We start from the raw sequence: 20993 nt of genomic DNA, 5'->3' as shown, positions 1-20993 counted from the left end.
CTACTCCTGAGGAAACAAAACCCTGAAGTTTGTAAAAGCTTGAGGTTTGCAAGAATGCGTGCCACCACCAGGCAAAACCAAAGGAAAAATTCAGAGGAATTAATTCAATGAAAGTTCAAACCCTATTCTGTTTGAAAACACAAACTGTTACAACAGTATGTGTTGATATCTTGTTAGAAAAAAGGGCTGGCAACCATGCAAAAGTCTTCTGCTTGACTTTGTGTCTTCTACTACTGTATTTGTCTGAACAATTTTCTGTGCAAATTTTCTTACCTCTTCATCCTCACCCTCATGTCCTTCATGGCCACCGCTGTGGTCTCCCTGGGAAGCTTTCTTGGAGTGATTGGTCTGTGGGACATCTACCTCATTTTCATCTCCTGAGTTTCCTGAGATGGCTTGAGAACGGAGCTTTCAGAAACAAAATGCAGTATGTTTGGTTGATGTCAAAATGAAGAAGTCCTCCCTCAATAACCTCATGATGGGTAACACGTGAAGGATTACATCATGAACACAAAGACAGTTTCAAGTCAATAAGTCATCAAAGACAACAGAAATTGAATATTCCCACCAAATGGCAAATAATACCTAAATGTTTTCTATCCTAAAGCATTTTCCAGTGATTCCAACTATTTTGTAGCTAGTTTCTAGTGTCACAATGCACTCTTTGATCCCACCATGAGAAGACCCATCACTTTTAGGAAATGAGAAAACTGAGGTACTTTTAAAGCTGATGTTCCCAATTAGATGGGTGCAAATCAAAGGAATTAGTGTCAAGCAAAAGAGCAACGAAGCCTGAGAGGATCATATGACTTGATGAAGGTCACACAGTTCTTGGATACAGGCAGAAATAAAACTCAAAGCTCTTGATTCACTTTAAATTGGCAAAAACCTTGTGTCAACTTCTCTAAAATTATTATTTACAGGACTTTTCTAGAGGCCTGAACAACCTGATCTAATAAGTCCTATTATACAGCATAACCAAATAGAGACCTCATGGCTTCTGTCAGATTCTGCCTTGTCACCCTTTATAGCCTCCAGCAGGTTTCATGGGAAAGGTCTCCTCACAACATATTGTTTCCTAGTGCAGCAGTAATGATTGTCACACCCGCTTTATCTTTGCTTTACCTGAATGTCAGCACAGAAAACAGACTGCTGCAAACATATAAATCTAGGGGAATGCAGGATGTGATCAGACAGCTAATATATGAAAATTAGGCATAGAAATATGGGGGCACAATAGGAGGTGGGTAAAACCTGTCAGATGTTCCTGGCATAAAAGCAGGAGATGGAGTCAGCCATGTCAAGCCTTCATCCAAATCCCAGAAGAATGACAAAATAAGAAATTACAGTGCAGAGGCAGGGCTGAAAAGGTCTCCCAGGGACCTGGCTTTCAATTATAGGTCAGAAGTGACTGGGTTGGAAAAGGTCAAGCAGCAAAACCAGCATCTCTTTCTTCAAATGGAAACATCTGTGCCCTATAAATGGTACTCCAGCCACTAACTCTAACTACAAAGAGAAGTAAATCTTGACTGACAAGTAAAGTCCTGTTAGTGCAGTAATGGAGAGAATGAATGATCAGCTGGGAAGCTGCAGCTGCCACAGCTGTGTGTTGGGAAGCTGTGGGCAAACCGCAGAACCCATGGGAAGGAGGGCTCTGTTAATGTGAAGGCAATCACTTAAGGAAGAAAGAACTACAGAAAGCAGGCAACAGCTTTTAAATCAAACCTCTCCTTCAAGCACTGTTGCTCTCTCCATGGCCAGGACTTTCACAGATGCCCCATTTCTCAGAGAGCAAACTAATGGTTAGTGGAGATTGTGCACTGACAACTGAGGTATTTTCCCTGTCTTGCCTTTACCAGCACTTCAATCTTTCTAAATCTTCTTTGGTTTTTGATACAGCAGGTGAAAGAGCTTGGTGTCAGCTTAACAAATAGGGTATGTCCTTGCTAGCAAAGCTCCTGCTTCCAGGGAAATGTTTCCTTTACTGGAGATATTCAAAAGCTGTCTGGACACAAACCTGAGTAATGAGCCCTAGGGAACCCTGTTTCAGCAGGGAGTTTGGACCAGATGACCTCCAGTGATCCTTTCCAAATTCACCCATTCTCTGATTCTAGTTTAGATGGTTTAGACATGTCCATACACGTGTCCTGGGCATATGTGGTGTAAAGCACATTTTGAAATTGTCAGAGAAAGCCTGAGTTCAGAGAAATGTAGAATTGCATCACTGCAAAGAGTTTTTGGGGTCTGTCTCCCCAGCTTTGTCTCTGCAGTACTGAGTCCCCCCCAGCTGATCCACATCCCTTACCATGTGCTGTGCTTTCTGGTGGTTGGCTCGGAGGATGAAAGGTTTAATGAGGAGCATCCAGGGAACAGCAATCAGAGCAAATATGACTAAGAAGCTCTGCACTTCTTTCTAAAAGACAAAACAACAAGAGCAAGAAATTGCTTTACTTCATTTAGCCAACTAGCTTTATGGTTAGAAACCTGAGTCTATATTATGGTAATTTTTTAAATACAACAAATACAACTCAACTCCCTGTTGTATTTGTTGTATTTGGCTGTGTATCCTCTGCTTGTGAGAATGAGAAAATAAATGTATAGTGCTTAAGGCTCCAGAAAGCACATTCAGCTAGAGATGGTTGGAGACCTGGAGATGAAAGGCTGTCATGCTGAAAAGGGTTAATTTACCAAAATCTCATGCTACTGACTTGAACCTGGCTACTCAGTGTCCCAAGTGAATGAGGTAACTCTGTGTAAGTCAGGCTGCCTTGCTTTGATCAGTGTGGAAAGACTGCAGTAAGAGCCAAGTCATTCAAATCTTGCCCTGGATTTACTCTACATCTGCAATTCCAGAATCCCCATCGCTTGGGTTTGGTAACAGACTGTCCCCAAAATATAAGGCGTTCTTACACTGAAGTATGGCACCCCTGTTGCTGTCCTGACAAAACTCTTCATACTTACACAAAAACAGCAACATCAAAACAAACAAAGAAAACCTTGAAGCACAACTTCTGCATTTTTTTAAAGCTGGCTCAGATGTCTGATCACCTTATGATTGGGCTCATACAATATTTTCATTCAGACTACCCCGGCAGATGGCACATTCTGTTCCTGGTGGGGCAGGGGGACAGGAATATAAGAAAAAAATTGCCACCCTGGAAAAACTTTGGGTTGTTACAAAGCACAATGTTATCTAAAGACTTTTTAAAGGCTGGGAAGACTGTGTTTTTCCAAACTCTCCTGAATCCTTAACAAGTTTCTTGAAGCTGATCAGGGCTCTCTATTAGTTCTGACTCATCAGCTGTCCCTAAAATTGAGCTCATGTTGGGGGGCCCAGTGTGCAACTGTATAGATGTGGCTGCACACATGTGGCTTGCTTGCAGATTCTTCATTGATGCTGCTGATGTAAAATCAATCAAAGAAAAAAATTCCATGTTCTAAGAATATAAATAGAGATTACTTTAAAACAAGTTTCCTCTTAGGGGATTCTTTTTGCTTGCCTTTTTTTTTTTTAAGTGAACTCCCAAGAGGAGTTATTTCTCACAAAAAGCTGCCAGAAAATCCTCTATCTACTTCTACTTTTTTAAGTGAAAATGTCAAGTATTAAAGCTTTCCAAAGATGAAATAGGAACTTATCTTATAGGAAGAAAGGAAGATGTCTCTGGCATTGTGACCAGACTGCAGGACAGCATGCCTGCAATACACAGCTTTGTATCTCTAGTCACACTTTGATTTTTTTCCCCCAACAGTATCTTCCACTGCATCACTATTCTTGTCAGAATGACACTAGGAAAGAGATTTCCTCTGCATCACTGATTGATAGCTGCTTTCCTCTCCCTGTTGACAAGACCAACACAAATACCAGAAGAATAAACTTTACTTTTGTGACTGACACTTGTGATTGAGCTTCTGAGCCTGTATCTTTGTGCCCACTCTTCACAACACCCACTGCAAATACAAAACTACAGTGGATTCAGGCAGCTTGATCCATACCTGATGCAGATACAATGGAGCATTTGAAGTATCACTATAGTTGAACAGAAACATGTTGATAAAGTGGATGAGGATGCTTGGTGCACTCTGGGATGAATAGACATCAAAATGACACCATTTGAAAATAATCATGAAGACCAGGTAGCCAAAAAGAGAGATAATAAAAATCATCTCTGGAATGAACTGAAGGATAATGTTTATGTATTTCCTGAAGTAGCTGGAAAGAATCAGGAAAGAAAACTAGAGTTAATACACTAGATATTAATACAAGTTTGCACCCAAGTCTGGCAGTACCTAGTTTTTGGGAAATAACCGAACAAATTTACAACTATTACTAGCCAAGAAAGAAATTCATAATTACAGGATTTATCAGTGAAAGCCATTGTTTAAATACGAAGTCTCTGTTATACTAATTATCTTCAGGTTTTTGTACTTGATCTCTCAGCAACTCAAAAGATTATTACACTGAAATAAAAGACAATTTTCAAAAAACGTCTTATTCACAAAGTTGAGCATGATATGCCAAGAAAGGTCAGAACCAGGTGTAGTATCAGTCCTGTAGGGTTCTCTCAAACACTTTCTGTCCTTGAAGGTCACTACACACATTGCAGCTTTGAAGAGTCTCTCTACACAACAGTATCAGCCTCTGCACTTGATCACCATTTTTTATTTGTTGTTGCAAAACGTAGAGGCAGAGATATAGACAAGTACACCCACAAATCCTGACCAAGAGCTGCTAAGCTAGGCCAAATGCACACGCTCTGCAAGATTTCAGTGTGTTTTGGTTTAGGCCAAAAGAGCTTGTCTTTCAAGAGGAAAGTTGTCAATAGTGGGAGGTGCTACATCTTTTTAATTTAGTGTGTTCCAATATTCCTGCAGAATTGAGAATATAACAAAGTTAAAAAGAGAGTTTATTGAAGAAAATACCTGCAATGTTATGGCTGTCCTTTGGACTTAGCTCTGTATATCAAACACTGTGTGAGTCAGCCAGTGTATGGCACATTTCTACTCACACCAGGGAAAGGTCAAAGTTCAGATCATCACTCCAAAATATGACTTTCTCTCAGTGAAGGACACCAGTTTAGTGATGAGGACTTGTGTGCTGCTGCAGCAACAGGCTTGCTGAAATGAACTTACATGTGGTTGAAGAGACTGAGTACCACCCCAAAAACCATGTGCACAATCCCTATGACAACCGACATCTTCATTTTGTAGGAGTTCAGGAAAGTCAGCTTGTTCGTTGCAACATTCCAGATCTTTGGGTAAAGGAACAGGGAGAGAGAGAGAAGAACAAGATTTTCAGGTGTTTGATCAATAAAAGGTTTGTGGAAGTTGTTGCTTTGGCACCATCGATTTAGTCCTACCAGTTCTAGTAAGAGGGAGCAATGCACAGAAATCTAGATGTTCCCTTTGTTACTTTTCACTCTGCCAAGGTATTAATCTAAAAAGTATAAAGTATTAAACTTGTTTAACAAAGGAAATAACAACAATTTAAAATGATCCTATGACTTCAGTCCTCTGGAAACTACTGCAAAGGCTGGTAGCAGAACCTAAATATTTTCTGTGTCATTTCCTGTCCTTAGGCTGAGTCATCATCTTTAGCAAAAGTGGAAAGGCATGAGAAAATCCCTCCTGCTGCAACCAAAATTAGTTCCACCCTCACCAGAGAAGCACTGAGGACAGAGCATTTTCAAAATTTTTGTTTGAACAGAAAAAGCTCTTTTCAACTCTTTGGCCATGGAGATCAGCTTATTGCCTGCCTCTCTGCACTAACTTTTTAGTTATGTTGGGACATACATCCCTTCTCAGTCCTGCCTTTTGTATGCTACAGAGCTTCAGGGTTGCTTCTCCTTTCTTCTCAAACTTCCTAGACCCCAAAGTCTTCTGTCCAGAGACAGTAAGTAGACACCACTTTTCAGACACTAAGTATAGTACCTGAAGAGAAAGGAGGAAGACAGGATTATTTGGAGGGTGAAACATTAGCTTTTGCATGTTTGTTTGACATGCCTATTCTCTGGATGCCAAAGAGACTGGCTATCTTCTCCATATCAGGGTGACTTTTTTTCCAAGATACACCTCAGTCATGCCAGCAGGATTTGCAAAATGCAAAGAGCCATCCATCCTTCAGGGCAGATGACACAGAAAATCTCCTCAGAGATTATCTGGAAGCTGGTGCTTCCCGTCCGCCCCTTCCCTTCCAGCACTTGTTCAGCCATTCTTCCCTCCCAGCCAGGACTTTCCCACTCTTGACCAGGGAAAAGCCAGGCTGGAAGAGGTCTAGGTCAACCTAAATTAGGGAAACATGCAGAAAACTCAGCTGCTTCTGACGTGATTTTCTGAACCAGACTGCCCACATCCCGGGCAGAGCTTTTGGGCTGAGTTTATAAAAAACTGACTACAAGGTCAATGTCTCTGAGAACCAGGGGAGGACAGAGTTCCTTTGGGTGGCCAATTGAAGTGAGAGTGCAACCAGCAGGGATGGGGGTTATTTGACTAATATGAAGATTGAAACAGGAAAGCTTGATGTGAAAAAGTACATTTCAGTACATGATAAAGACAGAACAACAAGAAAAAGGGAAATAGGACACAGAGGAGAAAATGTGGCTAAGTTAAATAATACTGCCATTTATTTCACCTTCCATGCAACAAATAGACTGCATGAAATTTGGAAGTTTGCCTTCAAACTGGTGAGCTATCTCTGGAATGGGTTAAGTACTCAAGTAAGGAAACAGAGTTCAGCAGATGCGTAGTAGAAAAGAAACTTTAGCACAAGACCACTCTCCAGAAAAATCAAACTTCCTTCCTGCTTACTATTTTGCTGCTGCCTGTGCAGAGCTGTTAGCAATATATCAATTGCTAATTGCTAAAGGAAAGCATCAGAAGGACTGATGAATGGGGGGTGAGTGGTGGTTAATGAAGTTGTACTGAATAGTGTGGTACCTGAGCACAATGTAAATAGTGTGGAATAAGGGGTGGAATGGGCTGATTTTGCCTGGATTAGAGGTATTTTTCTTCATAGTCGCTAGTATGGGGATGTATTTTGGATTTGTAAACACAGGGTAGATAGTATGGAGATGTTTTTGTTATTGCTGAGCAGGGCTTACACAGAGCCAAGGCCTTTGCTGCTTTTCATGAGGCTGGTGAGGAACTGGTGGGGGTCACGGGAGGTTGGGAGGAGACAGAGACAGCACAGGTGACCCAAAACAACCAAAGGAATATCCCAGACCACATGGCATCATGCTCAGTGTATAAAGTGGAGGGAAGAGGGAGGAAGGAGGGATGTTTGGAGTGATGGTGTTTGTCCTCCCAAGTCACCATCACATGTGATGGGGTCCTGCTCTCCTGGAGATGGCTCAGCTCCTGCCTGCCCATGGAGGAGATGACTTAATTCTTTACTTGTGTGCATAGCTTTTGCTTTCCCTGTTAAACTGTCTATATCTCCACCCATGAGTTTTCCAGCTTTCACCCTTCCAATTCTCTCCCTGATCCCACTGGTGGGGGAGTGAGCAAAGGGCTGAGTGGGGCTTGGCTGCTGGCTGGGGTTAAACCACAACAACTATATAAGGAACAAAGAGCAAGAAGTGAAAAGCACAGCTTCAGGAGAGAGTGCAGGGAGCTACTGATGTACCTGATATGCAGAAACAGGACTGAAATACAAATTATCTTAGAGCAATTTAATTTAATTACCGGATCTATTCCAAATGGATATGGATTTCCAGAGTAGACTCCTGGGATTGCTGGATTCAGCTGCAGCACTGTATTTTCTAGAAGCACATCCTTACTACAAGAGAAAAAGGAAATGACCTTTGCAGCTTATTCTCTCCATCGAAGCCCACAGTATATTTATGTGAGGTGTGCTGAGGACTACCACAGTATATCTGTAGCTGACTCCAGCCTTTCTGTGACCTGTTATCCTGCACTTGTGTGCATGTAAATGGGCCCCACACAATGGCAGCCTCCCTCACACTGATAATTCTCTATGCATCAGTCCTGGACACCTGCAGATTTTTATGCACATCAGCGCCTGAACAAACAGGCGTGTTCCCAGGGACTCTACATTTCCATTTCAATAGTGAGTTCATCTGTGTGTGTCAGACAAAACCTCTGATTCATTCATGGCTGCATCCACAGCAGGGAGTCTTTCCCTTCCCCACACAGGCAGTCTCTCTTTCCAAGCCTACATGCTCCATTTGGTGTGTTTTTACTTCCTTCCTACATTTAGTACTTACTTCCAAGTGTTATTTTTAAACATGGGGATGATGTGCCAGGAAGAACCAAAGAAGTTGAATGATTTGGAGAAGCAGTCATTGTAGATGAAGCCAGTGTACATGGAGAATATGCCCATGAGCAGGATCAGGTAGCGCCCGCTGAAAAAGGTATTCCAGATCTGCAGGGGGAGAAGGCAGTGCCAATGACCAAAGTACCTGCAGGCCTATCAGTCTGTGGGCCTCAGCCAACAGCAGACATGATTGTACTAGTCTGTGTATATACAGTTATTCATAGAAAATTTTGGGTCCTTTAGGCCGTCTGTGTATGAACAGGTAGAATTGCCAAACCTTTGCCTCACAGGTATCTTTGAACCATCTCCACACAGCCCTTGGGAGGCTGGATGTCCCCTTTATCCATCGGGGCTGATGAGCCTACCCCTGGTACTCACCTCATTAGTGCTTTTCTGGGCCAGAAGGCTCTTCTCATTAATGACCATCCAGAGTGCAAAGCCCAGCATGACAGCGCCGTGGCCACAGTCCCCAAACATCACCGCAAACAAGAAGGGGAAGGTAATGATAGTGTAGGGAGCTGCAGGAGGGAAAGGCCAAGAAGCTCAGCTCTCTCTAAACAAAAAGGCCTCATCAAAGAAGCAGTCTACTCCAGCAGGCCATTCCTTACAGGTACTGCCCTAAAGGGCCTCCTCAATTCCTCCCCTACACGCCAGGCAGTCAGATCTAGTGCAGAACTGGCTTTACCATCACAGAGAATGTTCACTTGTACAACCTGTACCTTCCTTGCAGTTTTATCCTTTGCTTCTTGCTTCACCATAATAAACACCATGTGTAGACAACTGCATTCTGTTTTGCAACACAAAAATGTATTTGAAGGTTGCTATCATGTTTCTCAACCAGCTCAGTCTCAACAGTCTGAGTTAATCTCACCCTTTCACATAAGCCCCCATTTCTAGGTTTCTATTAATTCTCAGTGGTCTGAAATTCTCTACCATTGTTTCAAACTTTTATCAGGTCCTTTTGGCCTTTTTTGCGTCAACACAGTGAGCTCAACTTACATTTCCTTTGTGAGCTTAGTTCTTTTCCTCAGACCAGCTATCTCACCATCTGTTCTCCACCCTGTATTTGTATAGTTCCTTATTTCCATCACAATCATTCATTGAAGACCAACAGCCAAATTCTTTGCCTGAGAAAATCCATGCCTATACACCAAACAGTTCCAATAAGTTCAGATTTCTCAATCAGCAGCGAGTACATTTTTCAGGATAGTGAGAGAGCTCAAAGGCTTTACTTTGGCTCATGCAAACCATATGTATGTAGCTGAATGTTTCTCACCTGGGTTCATCTCCCTGTAGTTGCCCACACCATATGCATCCACAATGTTCTGAAATCCAGCTGTGAACTTGTTGGTCCTGTTGAAGGTGGGTGGTGCCATCTTGGTGTGTATGGCAGTGAGGATGGGGGCAATTGTGGAGCCACTGCGTTCCTGCAAACACAGTGACAAGGACAGACACAGAGTGGATAGAAGAATTGGCCCCACAACACCACTTCTGGCTCAAGGGTCTGTCACAAACCTGCTAACATTTAATGCTGACCTTAAGCTCTGTCAAAAGATGAAAGGTCAAATGACAATGGGACAACCTCAGCTTAGAAAAGGGAGCCCCACATTACAGTACCAGACCTGTCTGGAAATATGTTCAACATATAAACAATTCAGTGTGGGTGAGAGCTTCAAGGACCCAAACTGTTGCTCTCTTACCATTCCTTGATGGAGAGCTCTTTTTATCCGGTCAGCATCAGCCACTGGGAACCAGATCTCTGCAATGACACACTGCTGGGTGACGTCAATGTTACAGCAATTCAAGATGTGGTAGATGGCCTTGATTTTCTTCACCTTGATCCCCCAGGTCCACAGGTTGGCTGCTGCCTCATGCAGCAGTCGTTGGCGGTGGGACTCGGTTTGTGTCATCACCTGTAAGCGCAACACAGGGCAACACTCAAGACACGGAAGCACAGGGGGCATGAGCTACTCTGTTAACTGGAGAGGGTTGATGGAAAGGAACTATTTGCAGGAATGTGGGGTATCCTGGAGAGCAGAATCTGCAGGTGTGGACACGGGATCACTCGACACCAGGTGCACAGTGCTGCTCACCAAGAACTCTCCCTGCATGGTCCTGAGTCACTGTAAGTGTCGAGGAGACCACTGGGGGTTACTTAGCTGTGGGATTGGCCCCCTACCCAGTTGCCTACAGACTGGCCACATGTCCCCACGTGCTCCCAAGCTGGCATGTCCGTGCCACAAACCTGAGGAATATCACACCCATGAGTAGAACTACAGTTCATGGTCTTGGGACCTCCACACATCCTGTGGCCACCACAGTGCTGCTGCATAAGTGAATGATGGAGATGATGAGATATGGTGTCGGGAAGACAACCTGTGTGGTCTGCAACATGGTTTCAGACAGGACAAATATCTGGGCAGGTCCCACTTGTAGCGTTCAGTCCTCAGGGAAGCCACTGCCACTTACTGTGTTTAAATCCTCGATTCTTGTGTTGACTCCATCAAGCATTTCTCGGCGCTCAGTGGCAGACTCCGGACAAGGATAGACTGTGGCACGAAATCTAGCCTCAGTAAGAGAGAGTTGAGAAACACCTGTTATTTTCTGTAAATTTTATATAAAACCCGACCGAGTTTTCTTCCTCTGTACTCTTCTCAGCTCAAAGGCAGTGAAACTGGACTTCATTCCTGACCCAGCAGTATACTCTTCTCACATACCACAAAGTTGCACCTGGTCTCGCAGAAAATTGCAAATAGGTACTTTCATCCCTTGATGAGAATAAGGATCCCTTCACCTGCTCTAGCTGAAAAACCCTCTTTGTCTTAGGTGATACAAGGACCTGATGTCAAACACATCATGTAGACACCTCCCTTCTGTCCACCAGCTGCTTGAATTGAGACTCAAGGAAAACCCACCCTGGCAAAGGCAGCCTCGCTAACGCAGCAGCCAACAGATGTCCCTGTTGCACCGAGGTTGGAAAAATACCATGTGCCTGTCTCTGCACTAGCCTCCTGCAGGCACTGGGAGAAGGCATCAGCTGAGCCACTGCTGCACTGCAAGCAAACGCCCTTGGTGCGGGCAGGCTGCATGAGTAAATAACCCTGCAAAAACAAACAAGCAAGCAAGCAAACAAAAGGATGGCATTTCAGGATAAAATAGGAGAATGGCTTTATGCTTCTGGTCCACCTGTTTGGCTAGACACCTTGGGAACAAGGCAAGGATAGGTGAAGGGTTTTAAACACCTTGAGAGTGTGTCTGTTACATCAGCTAAGATAACCAGTATGAAAGCTTTTATAAGCTTACCCCCAAGGTTCTGTTTGGAAGATTCAGTGGTTTTGTTTAGTGTGGTATAAGAAGGACTAATGTGGGATTCTAATTTGAGTGAAAGTCTTAGCTCCACACAGGTACTGCTTCAGCTGTAGCACAGAACTCGACCTTCTCTAGCACAGCTGCAGGTCACTCTGGTGCAAAGGTGCTTCCACCAGCACAGCACACTGCAGTGTTGGACACCATATGATCCCAGCACAGACAATTGGAAATGAGTTGCATGTCTCTCTGAGAAGTGTGTAGCTACCTGTCCTGCCTGCAGAGCAAGTCCCAGGGTACTCTTCATGCACAAAGGCAGGCACAAGGAGCTCTCACCGGGCCCTTAGAGGCCACAGGGTGCACTGCTGCTGCTCTCTGCCTGCAAGCCTGAGCTGAGCTGAGGTGCTGCAGTAACTAAAATAGCAGACATCCCTCCTTTTTTTTACTTCTTGGCTTGTTCAGTGATAACTAGTGCATGTGCCACCCCTGCCACTTTGATACTGCTCATCAGATCTGCAGGAAGAGATCCTTCCTCTTTGCAGAGCAGAGATCTCCTGCCCCTGACCTAAGGCAACACACTTCCACCATCCTGCCCTGGATATGCTGAGTAAGGTTTGCTGAAGGGCTGTCTTTCTGCACATGAGATGAATTAAAAGACGCAACAGGGTCATAGGGGTCTATCCCTGCTTAAGAGACAAAAATGTACAGGCTCTGTGTACAGATAAGCATCATACTCTGGCTTTGTCTGAGCACAGGATATTTCACCACCTGCTCTACAAAATCAGTTCCAGCACACATACAAGTGAGTACAGTTGCAAATTGAACAAAACATGCTGCAGTTTCCTAGAGATCAGCCCAGAGCTGTGTGTAATGACAGCACATGCTCTTCAGCTAAACTTCCCTTTCCAGAATTGAATTTCTCCTCACTCAACACCTGGTATTCGTTTCCAAAGGTTATTCACCCTACCTAATTATTTCCATCTTCTTATTCTTCACAGCTCTTAGTTCATCTTTAATAAGGATTTTTAATCAAACTTGAAAGCCTATTCCTCCATGCTGTACAGTTCCCCCATTCCCAATAACGTTATTGCAGCAGTGCTGCTTTGATCTTTTAACAGCCATTTTGCATACTGAGTATCAGCTTTGCCCTAATGGCACAGACATCTCTGAAAGCTCCAGGAGAATTCAGCAGGGAATCCTTACATTGATAAACTCAGCTTAGTATTCACATTAGTACTGAGGCAGCTGCGAGAAAAGGAGGAAAAGAAAAATTCTTACGTTTTCCTCCTTCCTGCTCCCTCTACACCTTTCACTAATAAATTTGTGCATGGACTTAATGCTCATGAAATTGGCAGACTAATGTTACCAATTAGAGTCAAGCAGGGACTACAAGCGTAACCTGAGGCACACAGTTCTGCAAACAAATCTTAGCCTGCCTTACAGGAGCCTGGCTCAGACCAGTCCCATGATTTTTGCAGGATATTTACTTGTCATGAGTGATGACTTAGTGCTAAGCAGAAATATCCTGCTGGGGCTGGAACGACACTGTCATCTGCTTTAGGTGTAGTCATGCCTGCCTAAAAGGTGGACCAGACTAAGGTGGACCAGACTAAGATGTCTTGGCCGGGGTACCAGGGGTGGCTGATGGCCCACAGAGCACAAAAGGAGGGCCAGAGGATTAATACATTTAGAAATCTGCCACACAGGAAAACATTTGAATAGTTGGGCATATTAGCAACCAAAAAATTTGAAATGAAGAAGGAACATAAAAGATTACTTCATTAGCACTGCAAAGAGTGTTCTCTGGATTTGTCTTTGGTAGGTGTAGTTTGCTTCAGTCACAAGGGCCTGAGAGAAACCAGTCTAAGTTCCTCCCTACAAACCTACCACCACATACATTTGCAACACTGGCTCCTAGAAACTTTGCACACCACAACATCCCTGTAGGGATCTGCTCACATTTCCAGCACTGCCTGACCCCTAGCTGCAGAAGGTTGTGCCTATGGTTTGGGGGATTTTGGTGTCAATCAACCATGAATACGTTGACAGGCATTGCGTTGCTTGGTCTTTTACTCCCATCCCAGGAAAAAAGTTTTGGCTTTTGACTGCAGGGAATTTTAAATGCTGCAGAGGAAAAAAAAAAGACATCCAAAATGAAGAACTTTCAGCACTCTATGGGCAACGCCAGCCAGTTCTAAATGTATGACCTGGTGACTTGCAAGGCACAGCCTAAAATCCAATGGGAAGCATTCCCCACCAGCAACTGCCCATGCAGAAGGGGAGAAGGGGTCTGAAGAGCATTTAAAAAGCAGGAAAAGAAATGAGACATGAGGGGGACATGGGCCTGATGAAGCAAGTCCAAAGGAGGGCCAGGAAGATGCTCAGAGGGATGAAGCACCTCTGCTATGAGGAAAGGCTGAGAAAATAGAGGTTGTTCAGTCTGGAGAAGGAAAGACTCCAGGGAGACCTTACCACACCTTCCAGTACCTAAAGAGGCCTACAAGAAAGCTGGAGAGGGACCTTTTACAAGGGCAGGTAGTGACAGGACATAGGGGGAATGGCTTTAAACTGAGAGTAGGTTTAGGTTGAATATTAGGAAGAAGCTCTTTACTGTGAGGGTGGTGAGGCACTGACACAGGGTGCCACAGAGAAGTTGGGGATGCTCCATCCTTGGCAGTGTTCAGGCTGGATGGGGCTTCGAGCAACCTGGTCTACTGGAAGGTGTCCCTGCCTATGGCAGGGGAGTTGGAATGAAACGATCATTAAAATTCCTTCCAACTCAAATTGTTCTATGATTCTATTGTATGCAGGAAATTGTAATGCTGAAAACTCAAAGGCCACTGGCAGCAGCAGTCTGATCCTGCACAATGGCTATGGCAGAACTCCCTGTATGTTTGAGCTTCAGAAATCAGTGACTGAGAGCTGGGGGTCTTCCCTCATGTCCATGACTGCTTCATGGACAGACATCCACCTCAGGAGGGCTGAATTTCTCTCTGGATGGTCCTTGCCCTCCACTGCTCATAGAAGGTCCCTTGGAGGGCCCCATTTGCAATGCAGGAATTGCTAACAGACCCCAGGGTTCTGTCACTTCTTGGGACTAAAGTCAGTCATGCCAGCTGGGTGAAAGATGCACGTGCTTTTATTCTGATGAAGGCAGGAGGTAAGGAAAGACCTGCCCTGAGTGCAGATGTCAGGGAAGAGCAATTGCTCAGCTTCTCCCTGCAGGCTCTTGGCTGGCCTTGCCTGGCTGAGGAGCTGTACCTGAAATGGGTTTGGTGACAGCAGACAGATCCTCTCATCAAATCTGATTTACACTGCAACAAAGCTCATTGGTCATCAGTGTTATGAAAGGGTAACAAAATATTCAACTTGAATTATCTTTTCAAGATGCTTAACAGGGTGGAAACAAGTCAGGTTGTATGAAGCTTTCATTTCTCTCCTGGGCTCTGTCTCTGATTACACAGATATTGCTCAAAGGCCTTGGGAAAGGGTTGAATAAACTACAGCATCATTTTTCTATGAAGAAATGCAGGAAGGCTTGAGAGCAAGTTGAGGATTACCTTGTTTCCAGTCCTCAAGTTAGGGACCCTGATTTTCAGGGGAAGAGCGCTGGGTATTTTTTTAAAGAATCCCCTTTTAGATATCCCAAGTAAAACCCTAGCAGCTGAAGCTCCCAAGAGCTGCATGCCACTTTGGAAAATGTAGGATCTCGAGTTCCAAGTGCCAAAGTGATGGATGTCTTTCATGATTGGGAGCAGCAGAGCTGAGGAGGGGAAGGGAGGTTGGTTGCAGAGCTGACAGCTGGAGATCTGAAATCTAGCTCCAAATTCAGCCAGCCCAGACTGCCAGTAACCACCTCTAGGGGGGTCATTGTGGCTTGCCCACAGGCCTGCCTTACCCATCACAAATCTTCTTGATTTTTTGTTTAAGCTGCTCTCCTTGATAGAAGATAATGAACACATTCTTCTTCACCTCTTCTCTCTACAACACACAATTCAAGCAGAATTGAACACACCCAGAGTCCAGTGCAGAAAAGTTGGTATCTTTTTTTTTTGGCAGCCTCTCCACTGGTTGTTTTATCCCCCATCCCCAGTTTCCCATCAGCAGTGTTTTCCCCAGATTCTCTTTCAGGAAACAGGCCTGGGCAGCAGCTCTGGGTTATGGAGGAAGGAACAAAAGGGACAGAGCTCCACTGGAGCACAGGGTTCACCCCAGAGACACCAAAGAAATCGACCTTCCATGGCTAATTCCAGGTGGGGACAGCCACAGTCCACTTCCATGGTGGTCTCTGTAATACAGCTGTATAAACCTGTAATAAACCCCCTCAACAGCAGCAAAAGGGGAAAGCAATGTCAGAGAAACTGCTCCCATCCTCAAACTGTCCCACCCGTTCCCTACAGGCTGCCCTCAGACACAGGGCAGAGGAAAGCACGACCAGGTTGGTACCTACTGTCACAGGGTCCTCCATGGGGGTGTCCATTTCTGTGTACCTCAGGTAAATGTTTCCCCTGCAGGCTCGCCACAGTAAACGCTCAAAGGGGATCATCCTTTCCCTCTTTATCACCCCTGCTGTGAATCTGAGAAGAGTTACAAGATAAATTAATTACAAGGCCATTCCATGCCTTTTAGGGCCTGTAGCACACATGATTTCACAAGCCCTTGTTTTCTAGGCTGTGCTAGCAGGCACTTCTAGGAAAACCTTCCCTGCTCAAGCCTGGCTTTTATCTCAAGCTACTGACTTTATTTTATGGTTCTTTCTTAAAAAAAAAACTTTTCTAGATCAATAGGTGAAGGTAAAGAGAAAATTCTGGCTAGAAATGGAAAAATGGAGAGATGCCTAAAGTCACAAAAAGGAGGGTGTCTGAATGGCAGAGGCAGGAGGTAGAAATTTTGAAATGATGGTTTATCTTTACTCTCCTGTTTCCCTTTTCTGAGAAAGGATCAGACTGCAGCCCAGTGCAACAGAAAAAGTGAGGCTTTTACTGTGGTTAGACATCCATCCATGAGGACCAGATGCCTGAGTCCAGAAGTCATGAGTGAGGTGCCTTAAGAGAGCAATTTTCAGTCAATACCTACTAAGGGATCACTGGAATTGGTGGCCTGGAAGCAGAAATCCATTTGTCCCACTGACCCATAACCTGACCATAGATTTGATGACAGTTTCTGAAGACAGTCACTCTCTTATCTTCATGAAACAGCTGTGCAGAGGAGGCTGGTGGGCACCCTCTGCTAAGAAGCTGAAGGAAGCTGTGCCAGTGTCACAGCAATGCAGCACAGGTGGGAAGTCTGGCCAAGCTGGAGGCCATCACCAATACCCACCCCAGCTTGGCAGCTGCAGCAGCAGGAGTGCTTCTCAGCTCCAGCAGTCCAGATGTGTCTTCACTAAAGAAATCATCTGGCAGATTGGTTTCTGCCTGGAAAACATTAGTTTTACAAAACACTCTTCAGCATTGCCAGTTTGAAAACTATTTTCACATTTTTCTCTTAAAAACTTTTCCCCAAAGGTAGCTTTTCATGGAGATTTCCATGGAGATTAGACCAAAGGAAAACCAATAGAAGTCAGCTATATCTTAGCAATGGAAAAGCATAAATGCTATTTTCAAAGAGATCTGTGAGGTAAGTTTTTGAGCCCCACTGGCTCACGAAGCAATGCAGGCTCCAAAGTGATCGAGGTGTTTTTGCAAACCTCATCATGGCTTGTGGGAAAGACCTCTAAAAGCAACACCCACCAAATGAAAGTGCAAGTACTTTAAAGAACTTTCTACATCTCTGTTGGAAGAGCAAAGAGGCCTCTCACCTCAAAGAAATCCTGGGTTTTCTTCAGCAGATGTTTGAGCTCTGTCAGCTCAAGGAAGTTCTGCTTCAGTGTTTGCTGGTTCTGGTTGGCTTCCAGCAGCTCGGCTTCCAGTTTCTCCAGCACTGTCTGTTTAGGGTCCAAGCACATCCAGAAAAACTCTGAAGCAGATCAGGCTCTTTCCCAACCTGATACCAAATCTCAAACAACAGTGTTTTTGTTTTTTGTTTTTTGTTTTTGTTTTTGTTTTTCCAAGGGAGAATACAGAAATATTCAACAAACAGTTTGATAAAAACTTTCTGTAGGAAGATATTAATCAATGCCAGTGCATCACTTTTCCTTTGCAAACATTCCCTGATGGATGTGTTGCCCTCTTCTGGCATTGGAGTTCTGATGCCCCTGACCCAAGCACAGGCAGGTAGGTGTGTGTGTGTGGCGTAGGTGCCTCAGCCTGGCTGGGTATCTCTGTGGTTACTCACAGACATCTCACACCCCAGACAGGCTGGCTGTCATTTTACTGACTACAAAAGCAACCTACATTAGTTTAGGTTCATTAGCACAGGCCAAAAATTAGATGATGACATGGAGCCAGGAATAACCAGGAAACAAAATTGCTGGTGAAGCTGAAGCCCTTGGAAAGCTTGATTTTCCTTTCTAGTCACCTTTGCATGCAGCATTTTAAAATTACCCTGTCAGTAAACTTTGCTACCAGCTGGGCTAGAATAAAGCATCCCTTGCACATCCAAAAGCAAAACCCAAGTCTTTGTGTCAGGCCCCAGCATCACAGCCACACTCCCAGCAGGACAGGCAGTCCTGGGATTTTTATGCAGTGAAGTGGGTTCTAACATCAGGTCTCTTGGTGAAACACCAAACCCTTCTTATTCTCTCACACCAAACCCTTCTTATTCTCTCCTATAGGATGAAGAGGCATTCTGTGAAAGCAATACCTTTTCCTTAATATGGGGGACCAGAGGGATGTTTCAAAGGGCATGGTAAAAACACTGGGCTCCTTTAGGAACATGCAGCAGGACCAGCCTCAACCTGAGTGCTGCGGCAGCAACTTGGGGAGCACCTCCTTGGGCAGGGAGAGTTGTGCCAGCCTCTGGCACCAGACTCTTCCTCGCAGGGAGGGTTCTACTGAGCACATCACACAGACAGCCCTTGTTGTGCACAACCCTTCCCTCTCCTGGCTCCACCCCAAATTCTGTACCTCCATATCAATCATTTCCCGAGGCAGGGGTGTCTCTGGGTACTTTTCTCCTTTGACTATCTCAACGTTATCTTCCATCTCATTTTCCAGAAAACCTGCAGGGAAAGGGCACAGAACTCTCAACACAGAATCATCCCTGGTGCATCATCCTGGTCTCCAGCTTGTTGCTCAGCCAGGACCAAGGCATCCCGTGGAGCTGTGACAAGATTAATTGATACATGGGTGCCATCATCCCAGTGCATATACACATCCACCAAGGAATTAGCACCCCCAGCCTCCTTCTCAGTGGAGGTGCTGTTTCCTCTGAAGTCACAGTGCCCATTCCCATGTGGCACTGGCACAAGTGGGGACCATGGCCCCCTTTATTTGGGGCAGTGAGTAAGGCACACAGAAAGTTCATGTTCCACTGCTTGGCCAACAATGCCAGGTGCTGCCACCATGGGTACAGTGGGCACCAGTGTTGTGGTGGGAGAGCGCAGAGCTCCCAGGACACACATCCACAGGACAGTGGGAACCACAAGCTCTGCTGCTTGTGTTTAAGGACTTATCCCAAGGCTGAAGCCCAGAAGAAGTGTGTGCCAACACCTGGTGCACTGGTGTAAGAGTCAGGTTATCTGGACCAGCCCCAGATTTATCTTGTGATTTTATAAAAGCTAATTAACAGTTTTAAGTTCAGTTAACCATTTTCAAAACAAGGGCGACAATTTATTGCCCATATGGGGTGAAGTGGTAATTAGCCGACGCATGGAAAACATTTCCAGGGGCTCAGATGAAAACATCACCATTTTGCCACTAATTCTGCTCCCCAGTGTGAGAGCACTTAAAGAAACCAATCCCACACCACCAGCTGGCAGGAAGCCGATTGCATCTGACAAGCATTTACTCACGCAGGATCCTCTCCAAGGATTCGCACCTTCTCACTTCATTCACAAACTTTCTCTGGAAGCTGTTGACATTCACATTCAGCTAAAAACAGGAGGGAAAACAAGCCTGGGGCTGAAGGCTGCACAGTGCTGTGCTCATTTTTCAACATTAGCAGAGAACAAGTGCTTTTGGTGAGAATGGCAAATATCACTGGGTGTGAGAGGGTCCTGCTGGCAGGGAAATCCCATGGGCTTCCTCATGGACCTGGTAGCCTTGCCCACAACAAGAGTCACAGAGGGGCCTTCATGGAGATACTTCTGTGTCCTGATGATGCAAAGGGTGGCTCTAAGGTTGTGCAGAAGGCACAAGGGTGGGGACTCAGGGATGGGTAGGGTCTTGGCATCATGTCTGGGTTTCAGATCAGCCTTGGGGAAACCCCAGTCTCACCATGGTCTTTTTGGCCTCCCTACAGGTGCATCTTTCCCAAATGCTTTGAGGGAAGGACAAGCACAGCCCGGGGCACCTCTCCAACAGCTCAGCACGCCAGCCAGGCACTACTCACATCTCTGAACTGGACCAGCCCCAGCTCCCCCAGCTCAGCCACGCAGCAGTAGGCAGCCTCCACCTGCAGGAAGAGCTGCCTCAGGCTCATCTCCTCACTGCGGAAGATGGAGGCCATCCTGCCCGCTCTTCTCTGGCCTGGGAGGCCCTGGCACTCCTCGTGGCAGCAGCACAGTCTTCCTCGCCCAGGCAAGTGCCAGAAGGTGCCAAGCCCTGCAGGAACATCGGGGTCACTGAGTCAAAGTGCTGGCAGATGACCCAGTGCTGCCCATCAGATCCCCCCAAAGGGTTTCTTCCCCTTCTAAGAGGCTCCTTGAACCCACACGAGGCTTCATCCCACCAGAGCAGTGAGAGATGCTAATGTGCGTGTGTGCCACAGGGAAAGGGGACAGTCACCAGTCTCCTGTGACAAATGATGAACAAATTCCCTGCCTTGTCCTCTGCTGGACCTGAGCATTCCAGGCCACTGCACTCAGGCTGTGTAATTTGGTGTTGGATGCTGTGATTGGAAAGAACTCAGCTTCTCTTTGCCTTAAGCACACAGACAAAAAACCCCCCAAGGCAACAAACCCCAATGATTTCACCTTGCAATTAGACAAGTGAAAGAGGCCTGGCTGGTTTTTTGTCGCTGTCATTGATAGTGTGAACATTGCAAACCCATCTGGAGCATGTCATATGGGTGTGGGGAGAAGAGCAGACTATTTCCTTTAAATTAAAACAACCTTCAGGATTTCACAAGAATTTTTTCCCCATAAAGGACTGTTTTCAAAATGAGATACATGAAATAACATGCATTGCATAAAATTTCCCATCATCTCTATGCTTATTATTATTTACTTTGAATAACCTGAACATAGAAATTGTCTTTAGTGGTTCTCACACAAAATTACCCGATCAGCATGTACAAACACAGTAATTATCTTTTTCCAGAGAAAAACATGCAAATAGATACACTTGCATGCATTTAATTTTGTAGCAAGTGTATG

At 45.0% G+C, this 20993-nt stretch overlaps 1 protein-coding gene across 1 annotated transcript in view; it reads right to left on the bottom strand.

Moving 5' to 3' along the window:
- The window catches only part of ATP6V0A4 (ATPase H+ transporting V0 subunit a4), a 23583-nt gene extending 3458 nt beyond the window's left edge, over positions 1–20125 (bottom strand). Inside the window, exons 1-17 of the mRNA XM_005421058.3 lie at positions 20009–20125; positions 19470–19548; positions 18583–18677; positions 17376–17501; positions 16898–16992; positions 16029–16155; positions 15477–15559; positions 10742–10835; positions 9973–10185; positions 9549–9699; positions 8651–8790; positions 8223–8380; positions 7681–7774; positions 5131–5249; positions 3994–4210; positions 2306–2413; positions 274–408 (exon numbers count right to left, since the gene is read on the bottom strand). Of these exons, the coding sequence (XP_005421115.1) occupies positions 274–408; positions 2306–2413; positions 3994–4210; positions 5131–5249; positions 7681–7774; positions 8223–8380; positions 8651–8790; positions 9549–9699; positions 9973–10185; positions 10742–10835; positions 15477–15559; positions 16029–16155; positions 16898–16992; positions 17376–17501; positions 18583–18677; positions 19470–19548; positions 20009–20125 (2151 nt within the window). The remainder of the gene's footprint in view (positions 1–273; positions 409–2305; positions 2414–3993; positions 4211–5130; positions 5250–7680; positions 7775–8222; positions 8381–8650; positions 8791–9548; positions 9700–9972; positions 10186–10741; positions 10836–15476; positions 15560–16028; positions 16156–16897; positions 16993–17375; positions 17502–18582; positions 18678–19469; positions 19549–20008) is intronic.
- Between the last annotated feature and the right edge of the window lie 868 nt (positions 20126–20993).

Source organism: Geospiza fortis, unplaced genomic scaffold (assembly GCF_000277835.1).
Source record: "Geospiza fortis unplaced genomic scaffold, GeoFor_1.0 scaffold10, whole genome shotgun sequence".
Classification (NCBI taxonomy): domain Eukaryota; kingdom Metazoa; phylum Chordata; class Aves; order Passeriformes; family Thraupidae; genus Geospiza; species Geospiza fortis.
This window is presented reverse-complemented; position numbering and strand designations above follow the sequence as displayed.